General features: G+C 39.1%; 1 protein-coding gene and 2 non-coding genes across 3 annotated transcripts; 1 reads left to right on the top strand and 2 right to left on the bottom strand.

Moving 5' to 3' along the window:
• Window positions 1-547: 547 nt before the first annotated feature.
• Window positions 548-3,385, bottom strand: LOC129775019 (uncharacterized). Its single transcript, XM_055779173.1, has 6 exons — window positions 2,597-3,385; window positions 2,415-2,543; window positions 2,229-2,359; window positions 2,016-2,165; window positions 1,857-1,959; window positions 548-1,796 (listed from the first exon to the last, which is right to left on the bottom strand). Exons 1-6 carry the CDS (start codon window positions 2,918-2,920, stop codon window positions 615-617), a joined length of 2,019 nt encoding a protein of 672 aa, XP_055635148.1. The 5' UTR covers window positions 2,921-3,385; the 3' UTR covers window positions 548-614.
• A 5,796-nt stretch (window positions 3,386-9,181) lies between these two features.
• Window positions 9,182-9,326, bottom strand: LOC129780644 (U4 spliceosomal RNA). The gene has a single exon (XR_008743988.1). It is a non-coding gene; the product is annotated as a U4 spliceosomal RNA (small nuclear RNA).
• Window positions 9,327-17,221: 7,895 nt separating this feature from the next.
• Window positions 17,222-17,355, top strand: LOC129780982 (U4 spliceosomal RNA). Its single transcript, XR_008744053.1, has one exon. It is a non-coding gene; the product is annotated as a U4 spliceosomal RNA (small nuclear RNA).
• Window positions 17,356-18,068: the final 713 nt, after the last annotated feature.

Here is an 18,068-nt window from a genome sequence, read left to right as displayed (position 1 = left end):
ATCTGTATAAATACAGATTATTCTGTAGATAGGGTAACCCTGGTGTGCAGTGCTGCACTCATGGCCCCAGCGGAATAATTTTTGACTGCAGTAAAATGGTACAGTATCGACAAAAACGAACCAAATTGCGACATATGGCCAGCTTGTGTATTGTTCTCGATAGGCCAAAAACGAATCATGGATCGCCCATCTTCAGCTGCTTTAACAAAAACACGCAAACCATCTGGCCTTTTTAATGTCACCGAAACTTTTAACTAAAGAGTGATTTCTAGAATACCGATGCATTTTAAAATGATATGCGAAGTGATAAACGAGTGTAAGTTTGTAGTCCTACGAGAACAATGTGGACAGGTCCTGGACCTAATCTCCTGCAATTTTTAATTGGTATGTTTGTTCGATTGGCTTCAATGTTTTGCCATCGGTGGTTGAATATTCTATCCTGCTACTGGGATGGTATTCACGCCTTTCTTATATATGGCAAATTGAAAAGATTCAATGCAAGTTCGAGTTCAAAACACACAATCTAAATTTATTCTTTATAACAGGCTTAAAAATTTCATGGAACATCACCAAAACCCACATTACTCAGTTAAAAATCGTATAATTGAATAATTTCATGGCTTATTTATGATGTTTTCTAGTTCATCGCATGCTTCCCAAGCAAGCATATTAATTATGTCCAGCAAAAGGCTTGCGTATTTTTGATCTTCCTTGGGAAACACTAAGATAACCCGCGCCGTTTCCATAGCCAGATCCTCCTTCTTCTGTATCGGACGCTGTAACTTACGACGGATTATCTTCAGCTGCATCACATCAAATGCCGCCAGTGTGCGTGTTTCCATATTCTGATGAACGATCGCCTTCAGTTTCATTAAATTCGTTTCCAGGAAGCGTCTCTGTCTGTGGGTAAGATGAATCAACGGATGATCCTCTTCCGTGGCGCGTCTCTCGATACGAGCCGTAATGGCGGATGGAATTTCCAGCTGCTCGAACACTTCCGATGAGTCATCATCGGAATCTACCAGATGGTGAACAAGAGACGTGACTGAGGTTACCGGCGTTGGCGGTCGGTTACGGGTTTTCTTGAAATGCTCTTGGTCGGTTTGAATCTCGTCAACGACTTGAATATCTCCGATCGATACCCGGTGGCGTTCGCTTTCCGTGCGACTTTGCCCCGAGGAACGTCTCCTGGTCCACGGACCGCACAACGATGGACGCCGCTGGCTATCGTCCTGTTTCATTTGTTTGCGCATTTTCACCGCAACCTGTTCGATCATGCTGCATCCTGCAACGATCACAACTTTCTTGATCTGTTCCACTATCTCTAGCAACGCTTTGCTCGTATACTTGACTGTCTGCTCGTCCAAAGGCAGCTGCTCCGAAGGCATGTGCACCATGTCGTTGAGCAATTGTCGGGCCGTGTCTATTACCTGGGTACTGCTCATGGTGGGGCTGATGGTTGCATGAATGTTGTACGCGGCGTTGACAGCATTCTCCACCGATAACAGAGATAGCTGCTGTTCGCCCATCCCTGGCTGTCGAAGGCGAATATTGTTCCACGTTTTGAGCATAGCTCTCATAAGCGCAGATTTCGAGCGTTTCTCATATTTGTTCGATAAATTCTGTGCCTTTCTGTGGGTAAGTTGCCTTTCGAAGCGCTCTTGTTGCTGGGCGTATTTCATTGTTCTTTCCTTAATGTTTCTGTGCGTCTGCTCAGTGAAGTTTTTGAGCATCTCTTGGCGCTGAGCTTCAGTCTCTTGCGCCGCAATAAACAGCATCTTATGACGTTCCTTGCTCTGTTCGATGCACAACTATTATGATTTTGTGAGTTTAAAATAACATGATTACAACTGTACCATAATTTTTTTAGCCTCACGAATCCTTTTCTTGATGATGGCCAGACGACGGGCACGATAGTTGTCTCTTTCGCGAAGTCTCCTCTTCAGTCTCAAACGATAACTGAAAAACTCTTATGATATACGTATATTTTTTCAGCAAATCCTGATATATCTCACGAATTTTTAGAAGCGTTCATCAACGCATGATTGTAGCGGACCTTCAATGCCCGGAGATGGCCGTCGACCAGATTGGATTGTTTTTTATTCTCACGACACTCTAAAAATTTTTGCAACCTGTGATGATATTTCGCAATTTGTTCGATAGCTCTAAAACGAGAATATGGGACACAATCAGCCAATATCGCGGGAAATTAATATTCGTTTACGTACTTTCGTTTTTTAGCTTCTTTCAATTCTCTGGCAATGCATTGCTTCCGACGAATTTTATTCTCAAAGTCATAGTATTTTTTGATGTGTAGTGCTGCTTTTTTGTTGTTGTACTCCTGCCACCAAATACGATCCTGGAAGAAACAATTATCGAAACAGACCGGAGTTGGTGAAATGTCACATTGTTACCAACTTCTGGAATTCCTTTCGAATTTCATGCTTGTGCAACTTCCACAGATATGCCCTGAATCTGTTGAACTCCATGAGTGAACATATAATTTCACCCCGATCATTCATGAGACGGTGGTATTTCAGTAACTGAAAAAAGTTACTGTCACTTTCAATTCCTTCACGCGACACAACAATTTTACCGTTCTAACGCGCTTATCCTTATAGAATCCTGCCAAATTCTTATCGTGCAGTATCAAATATCGGTAGGAAACGTCGCGGCATAACGGATCGGTCAGATCGAACCCATAGTCTTGCGGCTTGGTCCAAATGGGCTGACTCAGACGACCCCTGCTGAAGGCGGACGGATGAATAGGACAACCCATTGCGGACAATTTCTGGTCTATGCCGAGGTTTTCCCATTGTGGAAGCGCACCGTGCGAGGGAAGTGCCTGCGGAGGTTTCGGGATCGACTGTTGAAGTCTGCTGTAGGTTGTCGGGCGTCGAAGCTGCAGGAAATTTGACATTTTCTGTCGAGGAAAATCTCTCACACTAGTGCACACAAAGTTAACTGCTGCGGTTGGTTATTATTTCGGGGTATCCAAGGACAGCTGCTGAGCTTGCTAAGACGTAACTTTTCTCATTTAGATTGCCTTATACTTGAGAATTTTATCACTGAATTTATAGGAATCAGTAGTGTTGCACTGGTCCCAAAAGCATATCTTAATTTTAACACACAATTCGATTACCCAAACTATATCGCAATTTACACCATGAAAAATCAAAGGATGATGATTCTGCACGGATCTGCTCACGTCCTATCTGCCAATTAGCATCCATTCAATGCAGGCAATCGGTTCGAGGCAAGCAAATGCAAGCAGTCCGTTTGTTTCTCCGACAGAACTTAATTAACGCTAAATTGGCTCAATCGCTCAATCAGCGAACGCTTCGCGGATTTGTTTTACAATCGACGCCGGCTCACGATGTTCGGTATCGATTTCAAATCACGAACCACTGAGGAAGAAACATCTTTCTGTCAGCCTAGACAAGGCCCGGTTAAGGAATGAGAAGTGATTGGAAGCAAATCGTAATCACACACACGTCATTCGGACGCGCGATTTTTTACTCCTGCTGTGTTATCTCGCTGTCCGTCCTTGCATGTATGTACTCTGTTATCTGCATGCCGACGGAAAACACGATCGGTACCGAATCGGTGGGGCATGCTGCACAAGCTTCATCTCAATTGGCGTCATAACGGATCCGCGTAGCCGTGGCAACCCCCAAAATGCTTCAGTTCAGTCAGGAATCAGGAGCGGTGGTGGCGACGGCGGTGACGCACGGATTCCAGAAGAAGAAAAAAGAAACGATAACAAGAACAACATCGTTATCCTTGCCGCATTGTATGCATATTATCCCGGCCGATGCTGACAATAACAAGGATTACCTACGTGTCTAACTACTGCTGCAATCGGGCAGGGATGGCGTTGATTTTCGGGTAGCTTAAGGTAAATACAAAAAAAAAAAGATTGACTCGTGTTAGAGTTGGTTTCAACTTATCATCAAATGTATCAACATTCTGAGAAAATTGATAATTATTTCTCAATATAGCGCAATTCCACGTTAAATTAGCCACCTGATGCCCTGACCATCTTCTTTATTATTTTTAAATTTTGTACATATGGTGGCAGTTACCTCAAATAACAATTTTTATTATCAGATGACCAATTTAAAAAAAACTGATTTTTGTATGAGGGAGTATCCAGAATCATTTACTTTTTTTTTTTTGGAAAAATCATTACTAGAAATCCGATTGATGTGTGGTTAGGATATGATGTACAGAACAGTTGTTGAAATGTCAATGAACTATTTAGTAGAAATAACATTTTAAAAGGCTTTTAAGAAGTTTTACCCAAAAATTAAATTTAATTTTAAAATTAAATTTAATTTATACAGTCAACTCTCCCTAACTCGATGTTCGATATTTTCCCTAACTCAATGGATTTCATGGCTCCTTCGATTTTACAAGCATTCCTCTCTCCATAACTCGATGCCTGCCTTAAGGTGGCCGTACACTGTTTGCCCGGAGTTCAAATATTTGATATTTTTGACAGATAAGGTTTGATTTGATATTTGTACAAACACTATTTTGTTTGCCACTCTTCAATTTTCAACAGTGGTAAACAATTTCAAACACCGAACATGGAAAAAATCCGCTAAAATATTCAAGGTAACCTAACCATGTACCGACAGGTTCGAAGAACAAACTGAAAAAATATTTTAGACATCCAATAATTGAATATTTGCTTGTCGTGTTTTGTGTACAATATATTTGATCAGTACAAGTTGACCAAATTTTATCTATCAAAAAGAGTCAAATATTTGGCTTCGGTCAAACAGTGTATGCGCACCCTTACTCGATGTGTTTTGATTAATTTTTCCATGGATTTTCACCTCCCTAACTCGATTGATTTTCGCGTACATGTTTTTGTGAGTTATTAATTTAATCGTTTGTTTGAGAAATCCCATAAGTCCATTTGACGCACTTGCAAGAAGACGACCAAAAACTGGTTTTCTCAAAATATTGGCCAGGTCCTCCTATTTTTTGGTATCAGGTTCGGTTATTACACCCAAAGCATACAATGTGAAACCACTTTCTCATCAATATAACAGATTAAGTTCAAAATACAACGTTTTGAAGTTGATGGACTTAGGGGGTATATATAAAAAAAAAAGAAGAATTCAATGGTAAATTTAGCGGTTTTGAAGTGATTCAATTTTATGTACTTTTAATGTTCATAATGCTCATACCAAGTAAGAATGAGGCTGTTTATCATCATCAGAAGACAGTTCGATTAAGTTGAGTTGCGCATGCTTCTTACGGCATCGGTAAACAATTAATGCAATTACAGGGTTTTCCGTATCGGGCTGCCGAAAGTATACAGCCCTGCGCTGACAACCGTTTGACATAGCTGTCAACCAAAGCGTCATATCGTTAGTTGAATATCTGCCATTTTACAATATGGATCGTTTTAGCATCGCACAACGTGTTAATTTTGTTAAATTATACTATAAAAATGATGAAAAACCGGCAAATGTTTTTCGAGCATTACGGACGGATTTTGGTCGTCATGGACGGCCTACAGAGCACACAATCGCTAATGTAGTGCGTAAATTCGAACAAACTGGATCCGTAGCGGATATTGTGAAACCTGTGCATCATCGTAATGTGTGTTCGGCCGAAAATATTGCTGCTGTTGCTGCCAGTGTGGAGGATGACCCGAATGTTTCGATTCCACGGTGTGCTCAGCAATTGGGCTTGTCAAACACATCATTGTGGCGAATTTTGCATTTGGACTTGCACCTAAATCCATATAAAGTCCAACTGGTACAAAAATTAGAGCGTGGTGACCATGGAATGCGTCGGGCATACGTCGATTGGGTGAACGAACAACAGCAGCAAAATTCTGAATTTTCGCATCAAATTTTCTTCAGCGATGAGGCACATTTCGAGCTCGGTGGCTATGTGAATACCCAAAATTTCCGTATATGGGGCTCAGAACATCCACACGTGATTGTTGAGACGCCATTGCATCCGCCAAAAGTCACTGTTTGGTGCGCATTATGGTCTGGTGGAGTCATCGGGTCGTATTTATTTGAAAATGAGGACGGCGAGACGGTAACTGTGAATGGTGAGCGCTATGTTAACCGATTTTTTTTGCCACAAATTGAAGATAGATGACATGTGGTTTCAGCAGGACGGCGCCACGTGCCACACAACACGACCGAACATGGCCATATTGCGAACGAAATTTGAGGGACGCATAATTTCGCGTTTTGGTGATGTCAATTGGCCGTCCAGATCATGCGATTTGAACCCGCTAGACTTTTTTTTGTGGGGTTATGCGAAAGACCGTGTCTATGCAAACTCTCCGCAAACTCTTGAACATTTGAAAGACAACATTCGTGAAGTTATGACCGAGATACCGCCCCATATGTGCCGAAAAGTCATCGAAAATTACCTATTCCGGATCAAGGTGTGCGAGGAAGCCCTAGGTGGACATTTGAATGATGTTGTATTTCACATATAATGGCATAAACCAAACTTTAATATGAAATTCGAATTTTAATTTACTTTCGGAATTTAAAGTTGGAAAACCCTGTATATTGGAAACCCCAATTAAAAAGGGATTCGTATAACTAACTTTTTCTGTTATTTTGAAAATCGATGTAGGTACCCTCATGGACTCAAAACCTGCCAAAAAGTCAATTTTGATAAAAGTGACGTTTATGGGGTTACTCAATCAAACGATTCAATTGCTCTTGAAAGTGAAAAAGAAGTGTTCGTGTCATCAAGCAATTACTTTTCAAGTATGGAAAACCACGAAAAGCCTTTCAATCGAACAATCAAAACGCTAACCATTGCTCAACGTTTGAGCATCATCGAGCAGGTCGAAAAGTTGAACAGAAGGGGTCTGAAGCTGCAAATAATTTCAGTATTGCACAAAGTACGGTATCAACACTATTTAAACTAAAGTAAAAATGGAATCGGAATGGAAAATTGAATCTAGATCAAAAGAATATAAGGTTGATCGGAATCGAAAAGCTGTAGCGGTCAATGGATTTTGGTCTCATCAAGCCAGAGAGAACAATTTACCTCTATCAGGTTCTATTTTTCGGGATATGGCTTGCGAATTTGTCCAGAAACTGGGAATTCCCAACTTCAAAGCACAACCAACATGGACGAGAGCGATTCCGTAGCTCAGCAGGTGGACTTCCACATAATCAAGAACCTGAATCAGTACTTTCGCCATCTTCGATTAATTAGTTCGATTAGTTAAACGAAGATTGCAAAAAATGAAGGATATTTGTCCTTTTCAACTTTCATGTTATTCAGCAATCTTACTGTATTTCAATGCACTCTAGGACCCTTCAGATATACCGGTATTGGATGCAATTGAAATACTTTCACCCTCTGAAATCAGTATGGTTAAATCTGAGACTATTTGTGAGACTAATTGCTCCAGGAAGCCGAATTTTCCGTAGATGGTGATATTGGCATAATTAATGCGTCGTGAGCTTGCTGATGTCGACAGTACAATACCATTCGATTGCTCAATGTCTTTTAATGATTCGTGCAAAAAGGACCAAAACGTGATTTGCTGTGATCTGATGCCAGATACCGATATACTGGAAAGTGTTGAAGAAGCTGAGAGAAACGCTGAAGATAGTAGTTCTATTGAGATGGAGAATATTCAGGAAGGTTCAGACGATTGTGTAGAAATTACATCTTCGAACGTTACATCAAACCTGAAGAATATGTCCGGTATGTTGAAATCAACTGACAATGTTCCTGTGAAACTATTCGAACATTTCTTTGTGATTGAACAGTTCCTGTGTGATCGTTACAATTTAGTTTGAATAACGTACTTGATCAATATTTTCTTTGTTATGCTAGTTTCTCATGCAGGTCGGACTCGATTATATACAGTTTGGAAAAAAAGTTTTATTTTATAATTCAATTATGAATAATTTCAAGAAAAAAAAATTAACCTTTCAATATTAAAGTGAAATTTAAGTGGCTTTTATAAGTACAGTGGGTTAAAAATCGAAATTTTGATTGAATTTTCATCAGGAATTGTTTATATCGATATTGCAGCGAAATTAAGAGAGATAGAAGTTGGGCGCCAAAGAACAAATTGTAGGGCTTTAATTTAATTAATAGAAACAATCAAGTTTAGTATCAATTTTTTGATAAAATAATTACAAATTTAGAGAAAATAACTTTTAAATTTTTCACTTCCAAAATGTTATTTTAATCCACTAATTTAGATGTTTCACTGTTATATCCTGCACTAAATTTTCTCATCTTTCAAATGAAAGCAACAGAATCGGCTTACGTAGCGTACTTTTCAATGTAGAGCCAGTTTGAGGCAACAGAGTCCGAAACAAAGAAAAGGTTCTATAGCTCTGTCATCGTTGAAATTCGAACATATGCGTAGAAGGATTTTTTTCGTGAAATATAACCGTCTATCACCTCCTGAGAGATTCTGGAAAAAAAATTTTTTTTAGATGACAAAGATGTTTTTCCGTCGAAAAATGGCAACTGTGTAATGTGCTAATTATAGATATGATAAACATGTGACATGTACACGATTAAAATTCGGCTCTGTTACAGCTAAAATGCTAATGAGCCTAAAATAAACAAATGGGATAAAAAAAAAGATGTTTTTCCACTTTAAGGGAATGAATCAAAAATTCAAATTCATACCATAATTGGGACACTTACCCTAATATATGACAATTTATGACATAAAAGAAATTATGAAAAATTGTCCTGTATCTCGATACCTCCCTAACTCGATGGTCCCCTTGGATATCGAGTTAGGGAGAGTTGACTGTATTTCAAAACGTGTTCCTTTATATATTTTTTCCAAATATTATCATTGGAACTTATTTTAATTTAACGAAGTTTGTGCATGTATTTGAATGTCGATTTCCCCGTGATCCTTGAAGTCCGTTTTGGGAAAACACCTCCCGGTCGGCATATTCTGGTTTCTCTTTCCGATCGGTACAAATTGAACAGCGCAAACCGAGCCAATCGAAACGTGGGATTTGGCGTGTTTAGATAATGCTTGGCAGTTCACAATTGGTCAATTTTTTATCTTAAAAAAAATTAAATTATATTCATTTCAATAGATTTTTTTATCCCATCTGCTTATTTTGTTTAGGCTCATTTAGCACTTCAGCTTCAACAGAGCCGAATTTATTGTTGTGAATTCCACAATGTCGCCCTTCCGGCGTAAGAGTATTCCTATTGTTCGAATGTTCACAGTTGGACCGTACACAGCGGGACAGTTGATATTAGTTTTCAACTAGCAATAATGGCACCTCGGTAAAACCTCATTGGTTACGATATCGCCACTGCGCAAAGTTAATATGAGGCTTTTCATTGCTGTGTTATTAATAGCACCAATTGCCGATATTTCTTGCTGCAAGCAGCACAGTGTATGGTAACGGTGAGTAGCTGGGAACTCCGTCACATGATAATTGTTGCGTGTACGTAGTATTTAAAATAACACACAAAGATGGTCAATTGAGGGCACTGAGTTCATGATCGTTCGGTTAGAAGCGGACACGCACACAATTAGGCTACGAAGACCCCCGTTTTATTGCGAATTAATTAGTGGAAACCGTGTGCATTTTGTTTATTGGCCCAAAAAATGACCTGTGCAAAATTTCAGCTCAATCGGACATGATTTAGGGGTGCCTCAAAGCACAAGCACTCATTTGGCATCGATTTTTTTTCAATTTTCCAAATTTCCATAATCTTCCATAGTTTGTGGATGAATCGTAAATTTCGTTGTTGGATGTTGAAGTTCCTGAACTGTAGGACCTCTGAACAATTAACATGAGAAAGTTAGAATTGCGGCGATTTTCATAATAAGAAAGGTTGTTGGGGTTGCGATTTATTATGTCTCTACGACACTCTACGAAAAATCTAAAGATTCATTAAAAGTTTTCTTCTCACGGAACCGCCTGGGGGGAACAGTACGATGACAACCGTTCATCGTTGATATATGACCTTTGTAACAGCTTCAATATGACCATTTTGAATACTGGGGAAACAACACGTGTACCTAAACCACCTGCTAAGCCAAGTGCTCTTGACCTCTCGCTTTGCTCGAACTCACTATCGTTAGATTGCAAGTGGAATGTAATACAGGATCCCAACGGTAGTGATCACTTACCAATCAAAATTTCCATCACCACTGGGTCGAATTCTTCTGAATCTATAAATATGGCATATGACCTCACAAGACACATTGACTGGAAAAAATATGCGGACGCGATTGCTCTAGCCATCAATTCCAGAGATGGTTTACCTCCATTGGAGGAGTATAACTTCCTTTCTCGTTTGATCTATGACAGCGCAGTTCGCGCTCAAACGAAACCCATCCCAGGTTCCACCATTTGCCGAAGGCCTCCCAATCTATGGTGGGATAGCCAATGTTCCAAGCTTTATATAGAAAAATCGAATGCATTTAAAGCTTTTCGGAAACGTGGAACTCCTGAAAATTTTCAAACGTATTTAGCCCTTGAGAATCAGTTCAAAAATTTTATCAAAGGGAAAAAACATGCTTATTGGCGAAATTTCGTGGGAGGTTTGTCACGAGAAACGTCAATGAAAAAATTATGGAAAGTGGCTCGAAACATGAGAAATCGCTCTTCAACGAATGAAAGCGAAGAATATTCACATCGATGGATTTTTAATTTTGCACGGAAGGTTTGTCCCGATTCCGCTCCCGTGCAGAAAATTGTTCGAGATATACCACAAGATAGGTGCGATCTTGATTCCAAGTTTTCGATGGTAGAATTCTCTCTTGCTCTCCTTTCATGTAACAATTCTGCTCCGGGATCGGATAGAATTAAGTTCAACTTGTTGAAAAACCTCCCTGATGTGGCGAAACATCGCTTGTTGAATTTATTCAATCGGTTTCTGGAGCATAATATTGTTCCAGATGATTGGAGACAAGTACGAGTTATAGCTATTCAAAAACCCGGAAAACCCGCGTCCGACTTCAATTCGTACCGCCCAATAGCAATGCTGTCTTGTATACGGAAATTGTTGGAGAAAATGATCTTGTTTCGCCTTGATCGATGGGTTGAAACGAATGGCCTACTCTCAGATACACAATATGGGTTCCGCAGGGGCAAGGGGACGAATGATTGTCTTGCGTTGCTTTCTTCAGAAATTCAAATGGCTTACGCCGAAAAAAAACAAATGGCTTCAGTATTCTTGGACATAAAGGGGGCCTTCGATTCTGTTTCAATAGAGGTTTTGTCGGACAAATTACACTCTCGGGGACTGCCGCCTCTATTGAATAATATGTTATATAACTTGCTTTGTGAGAAACATTTGAACTTTTCTCATGGAGATTCGACAGTAAGCCGGGTCTCCTACATGGGACTCCCCCAGGGCTCATGTTTAAGCCCCCTTTTGTACAACTTCTATGTAAGCGACATCGACAATTGCCTTACACAAAATTGCAGCTTAAGACAACTTGCAGATGATGGAGTGGTGTCTGTCGTAGGATCAAACGAATCCGACCTGCAAGAACCCTTACAAGATAATTTGAACAATTTTTCAACCTGGGCCATTGGGCTAGGGATCGAATTCTCCACAGAGAAAACAGAGATGGTGGTTTTTTCTAGGAAGCATAAACCAGCAAAACCAAAGCTTCAACTTTTGGGTAAACCGATCACTCATGCTATGTCATTCAAGTATCTTGGGGTATGGTTCGACTCCAAATGCACTTGGGGGGCCCATATTAGGTATCTGAGTAAAAAATGCCAACAAAGAATAAACTTTCTCCGTACAATTACCGGCACATGGTGGGGAGCCCACCCCGAAGATCTTATAATGTTGTATCGAACAACTATTCTCTCAGTGATGGAGTATGGCAGTTTCTGTTTTCAATCAGCTGCCAAAACACACCTCATTAAACTCGAGCGAATTCAGTATCTTTGTCTCCGTATTGCGTTGGGATGTATGCCCTCAACGCATACCATGAGTCTCGAGGTTTTGGCAGGCGTACTCCCACTAAAAGATCGCTTCAATTTATTATCTCTTCGGTTCCTCATCCGGTGTAAGGTTATGAACCCATTGGTGATCGGAAATTTTGAGCAACTGATCGAGCTAAATTTTCACTCTGGATTCATGAGTTCATATCGTGAATTCATCTCCATGTAGGTTGTTCCTTCTTCGTATATTCCCAACCGTGTTTGTTTTCCTGACTACATCAATTCCTCTGTACATTTTGATCTGTTCATGAAGGAGAAAATCCATGGAATTCCAGATTATCTTCTATCAGGGATCGTTCCTACGATCTTTAATGCAAAGTATGGGCGTATCAATTGCGATAATATGTACTTTACTGATGGGTCCTCTATGAATGAGTCCACAGGATTTGGAGTGTTCAACGTATTTTTTAGCACCTCACACAGTCTTCAGTATCCTTGCTCAGTGTATATTGCTGAATTGGCAGCAATACACTGGGCGCTGGACAGCGTCGCCTCACGACCTGTTGAACACTATTACATTGTAACGGATAGTCTTAGCTCTGTCGAAGCTATCCGTTCAGTGAGGCCGGAAAAGCACTCGCCGTATTTCCTTGAGAGAATACGAAAAGTTTTGAGTGCTTTAACCAGACGCTGTTATGTCATTACTTTTGTCTGGGTCCCTTCTCATTGCTCAATTCCGGGTAATGAGAGGGCTGACTCATTAGCAAAGGTAGGTGCGATTGAAGGCGATATTTATCAGCGTCAAATCGCCTTCAATGAATTTTATTCTTTAGTCCGTAAAAATACCATCGCTAATTGGCAACGCAAATGGAACGAAGATGAATTGGGCCGGTGGCTCCACTCAATTATCCCTAAGGTTAGCTTCAAACCATGGTTCAAAAGTCTGGACTTGAGTCGAGACTTTATTCGCACCTTCTCCCGACTCATGTCCAACCACTGTTCGTTAGACGCGCTACTCTTTCGTATTAATCTTGCCGACAGCAATCTTTGTGTTTGTGGCCATGGTTACCACGACATCGAGCACGTTGTTTGGTCGTGCGAGTTGTATCTTGTCGCCAGATCGAATTTAGAAAACTCCCTCAGGGCTAGAGGAAGACAGCCCAATGTGCCGGTGAGAGATGTGTTGGCTCGGTTAGACCTTGATTACATGTCCCAAATCTATATTTTCCTTAAAGCTATCGATGTTCGTGTGTGATTATCCTTATATCCTTATATCCTTTGCGTGCAATTGGTCCCCTTGCTACAAACAGTAGAATAAGTTGAAATGTAAATACACAATAGATATACGAATATATTTAAGAATTGAGTGTGTGAGATTATCATTATTGTAACAATTTCCTTATATCCCATCCTTTTCCTGAACAAATATGTCACCCTACTAAACTCGAGTAGACCGCGAGTAATCGGTTTTCTACCTTACTTACCTTAGATTTAGAAAATGTTTATGTATAGTAATAAAAATATAATTAAGAATTCGGCTCCTTTAAACTTATGTAACTGAGTTTACAGGCTCATAAACGAATTTAATAAAAAAAAATAATTAAGAGTTTTCAAACGCATATTACACAAAATCGTTATTGCGAAATCGGCGGATTCAATGACGAATCCCTTAGGACCCCTCAAGCACCAAAAGTTTTTCGACATTATCGGTTTCCAGAAGAAATGTGAATAAGCTGTTCAATGAGGAGGAGTGTCGGAATACAACGAACACCTCTTCATCATTTTCACACTTTGGCTCAACCTTGGTGTTTCCATGCCTGACACATCACCCCTCGTAGATGGAGAAAAATCGTTCCTAACCAAGCATTCAACGAAAGAAGGTCGTTCGTAAATATTTTTCTTCATCGTTCAATAAAATAGTTATTAAATCATTCTCGCATGTGTAATTCTTTTCTGTACCGAATTCCGAAAGCTGCATTCCGCTGTGGTGTTCTCTCTGTCCGCCCGTCAATATTGTGATTTCTTCAGATTGTCTTATTCTTATTTTTATTCTTATTCTAAATCATCGGGAGTAGTAGCTTTTTCGGTGAAATAATCTTCGTTTGCAGACTATATTTCACGTCACACACACTGATACTGCGGGCCATGCCAATATCGCCTTGATATCGCTAAAATAATGATTTTCTATGGAACTTCAGCCATCTTCACGATCTGCATTATTCCTATACATTGACTGGATGTCTAATTTGTTTGATATCACGAATTATTGCACAAGCTGAAAGAAAGAATGCATAATTTATGATTTACTTTTGCATTCGTTCGCAAAACACACCTCTTTTGCTCACTTGTTTTACTGCATATGAAATCTCCAAATTTGTCATTACATTTTTCGTAGAGCGACCCATCTATATAGAAATCAAAGATGTAGTGCTACGTCAAAAAATAAACTGTTGAAACAGTTGGAAAAATTGGTGGCAATTTAGTAGCCACTGCCCGTTAACCCCAAAAACACTGTTTCCCGCTGCCTTGTAAAATCCTTTTATTCCACCTTTGGTTATGCAAAAATCAAAACAATAATTCAAGTGCGCGAGAAAAATATATTTTTTATATAGACTTACTAAGAAAAAAATTAAAATTAGAATTACACAATTATACACAATTGTGTATATTATTATACACAATTCAAAAAAATAGAAATGGATTATATCTGTGATATAACCGCAAGGTTATAACGTACACTCTGTCCAACTTCTATAAGACCACCCTGATTCTATTTCGGTTAACAAACAGTTAGAATTTCAACGAGATACATTCATACATTGTTGAATGCTTAGAATTAAGTATATTTAACGTAAATTCCTTTCAAATAGTTGTTTGTGTATTTATTGTGCCTAAAAATGATAATTTCAGCTGTCCAGTTTCTATAAGACCACTTTAAAATTCATAAGTATTATCAATGAAAATTTCAAAACGATCGGCTGATTTACATGTTAATAATTGGTAACCTTGTTATTTCGACTAATAACCTTGAAAATTCGTGTTGGAATACTATTTACCAAATTCTGCTGAACGGATTTCTCGTTATTTTTCCATGTTTCCGAAATTGTGACCTTGAGCGCTTCAGTCGTGGTGTACCGTTTTTCAACAGTGTAAAATCTGCGTACAAGGATCTTTCCTAAGTTTATTCAACAGGATTCAAGTCGGGAGAGCGAGCCGGCCAGTCTAAAAAATTAAGTTTTTGGTCCTTAATCCATTGCTTAGTTTACTTGCTGGTATGAATAGTAGCATTGTTTTGCATGAATGTGAATTTTTTGTGACGATATCCACACAAAAACGGTAGGAGAGAGGATTCCAGAACATGTGTGTAATCCTTGAATGATGTGAAAACTATCTTGAGCTTTTCGGTTGCACAGAATCCCGCCCAAACCATGCACAAGCCTTCACCAAAATTCCTAGTTGAAGAATACTGTTCCTTCTTTCATAAATCACGCTTGTACCTGTTGAAAACCATCAGGACCATCCAAATTAAACTTTTTTCGTCAGTGAAGATAACCTATGGTATATAGCAAAATGTATTCTTTTGGAAACATTATTTGCCACAACATATCATGTTCCACTGTCGGTTCATGTGAGCTTTGGCAAAACTCAGACGTCTTCCGATGTGAGATGGTGTAAGATGAGGAGTTTTAACCTTTTAAGCTCTCTTTATGTGAGGATTTTTTACCAAAATTTGACGAATTGTCACCCGAGCAGTTCAGTAGTTGAAATATTGCTTTATTGGCAAATGCGATTTTGAGATATTCGAACCTGTTCCAGCTATTTCCCGCTATTATCCCGGTCAGAGAGCTTCGATTTAGGCGAAGCTCTCTCCGTTTTACCGTATCCTTGAGGATTCGCCAAATAATTGAGCACTAACTGATGGGATCGTCCAATCCTACGAGAAATATCTCTGATACCAACATTTTCTCGGTGAAATGCATCGATTTGTCTTCCTTTCCAGATTTAATTGATCAAAACAGCAAAAACAATGAAAAATGTAACTGGTCTTATAGAAACTTGACAGTTGAAAATACGAAAACATTCGTTTACGCTCAGCGCTTGCACACACACATATGAAAATCATGCAGTGTATGGTAGTCACCAATACCTACACACTAGAATATAAATTGAAGCATTGTTTGTTTACAATGACACAAAGCAGCAAGATCATCACCTGGTCGTATGGAAGATGAACATAGTGTAGGGCTACTGCTGGCTCTGTAATCATTTGTTTGAAATTGCATCTGAATTGTGTTTTATTACATAAAAATGACTCCAAAATTTATATCGTGCATTTTTAGCAGCCCTGAATAATTGGTGTACTGCCAGATACCTATTCGCGTTGGCGGCGGAATGGAGTCGACATCTGGATGCGACATTAGTTTGTATGTGGCCAACTATTCACTATCAGATTAGTCGGCCATAAGACAGTTTTGACGTAGGACTACGTCTTTCATTTCTATACTGGGGTGTAAATTCAAAGTTTTGAAATTGGAAGCGTTACGCCGGAGAACGAGATTTTGAGCATTAATAGCTCCTAAACAACTGAACGAAATGGTATGATAAACACTTCATTCGAAAGATATATCATGTCTACGCGTGATATACTTGTTACTTTTTTATCCAAAAACTTGTTTCAATAGCCCTAAAATTGCTTTTAAAACAGGCTATAGAAATCACACCAATCGGTATATAAGCAAGTGCCGCTCGGGGATTCACTCAGTTATGATTGCGCAACGATTGAGATACGATCGCTGGAATGGATGGATGTTTCCCTAACACAGACTTCAAATCCATGGAGCCAGGAAAAATCGGCATTGCAAAATAGATACAAACTACTGGTATTTTTGTACTGGTCTGCGTTTCTGGAAATCGGAATGTTTCCCTAACACAGATTTCTAAACCATGGAGCCAGAGGAAATCGGCATTTCAGATACATTCAAGTCGGCAATACTTTTATACCCCTATGCATTTTTACACTTCGGAATTAGTTTTGCTAACGCGGTTTACAAAAGAGGGTACAAATGCAACGCTTTGGCTCGATTATTCAAGACTGCATTGCAATATATCTCATCATGTCGCCAGCTCACTGAACTTTTACGCATACCGTTTGATGATCAGGCAAAATGTTGATAATTGTTTGCTGCGATAACTACTACCATAATGCATGAATTGATTTCAATTGGGATTGGTTTGCAATTGAATTCGTAAAAAGTTTCATTCATTCACTAGTTTATTCAATAATTCAATCAATACACACAAAGGATAGTTCAGCGCAGCGGCGATATCGTACCCAATGAGGAACATCCGAGGTGGGATTATTGCTAATTGAAGAAATTCAATTGATTATTAAGCCAACGTCAACCTTGTGGTTATATCAATTATTAAAACTTGAATGAAATTTTTTTTTGCGTTATTTACCTACTAGAAGTACATTGTTTTGACCCCAATTTAAACTATTTTTTATGAATTTTCAGATATTCTCACCAAAATTTACCATTATAATATAAAATTATCTTTAGACACAATTGTTGTATGCAAGCAAAAGTGATTTTCTTTTAAATAGAGTACTAAATTGATTTGAGAAATATAATTTTCATTATAATTTTTATTTTAAAAGTGTGTCCGTTTCTTCTGCAAACCCATATTGTCATGCCTACTCCCATATTTCTTAATACGAAGCTCAATGCCGTCAACGCTGACAGAAGTCTTTGGTTAAGTACAATTGTTTTGTGTGGCAATATAGTTCCCACGGCCTTATAGAGGGTTTATACTTCGTTTGAGGAAAGAGCCATTAAAATAGACGAATGGTTGTGTCACTTATTCTAGAATTTCACATGAACTTTCTGCCTGAAAATTATCATGGATGGCTAGAGTTTTAATAGATCATGATTTCACAGAGTATGTGTCTATATAAAATTTACGCAATAGAATCTAGCGATTTTAAGTTCAGTTGGGGAATAATGAATTGTTTTCGTGTCATACTTTCCATGTGGCATCTTCGCCCCAATTTCAACCCTGCCCGTATGTCTACGATACATGCCAATTGAAGGATGAGATAAATCTGCACCAATCACTGCAGACACTTAATCGCATCAGCACCGAATCCGGTAG

This window comes from Toxorhynchites rutilus, chromosome 3, assembly GCF_029784135.1.
Source record: "Toxorhynchites rutilus septentrionalis strain SRP chromosome 3, ASM2978413v1, whole genome shotgun sequence".
NCBI lineage: Eukaryota > Metazoa > Arthropoda > Insecta > Diptera > Culicidae > Toxorhynchites > Toxorhynchites rutilus.
Note: the sequence above shows the minus strand (reverse complement) of the source record. Positions and strands in the feature narration are given on the sequence as shown.

Bases quoted from the DNA above. Each gene is read 5' to 3' on its own strand.
- LOC129775019 (XM_055779173.1), bottom strand. From the start codon at position 2,920: ATGTCAAATTTCCTGCAGCTTCGACGCCCGACAACCTACAGCAGACTT. The intron at 2,544-2,596 runs GTAAAATTGTTG...AACTTTTTTCAG, and splicing joins AGGATAAGCGCGTTAGAACG to TTACTGAAATACCACCGTCT. The intron at 2,166-2,228 runs GTACGTAAACGA...TTCTCGTTTTAG, and splicing joins AAAGAAGCTAAAAAACGAAA to AGCTATCGAACAAATTGCGA.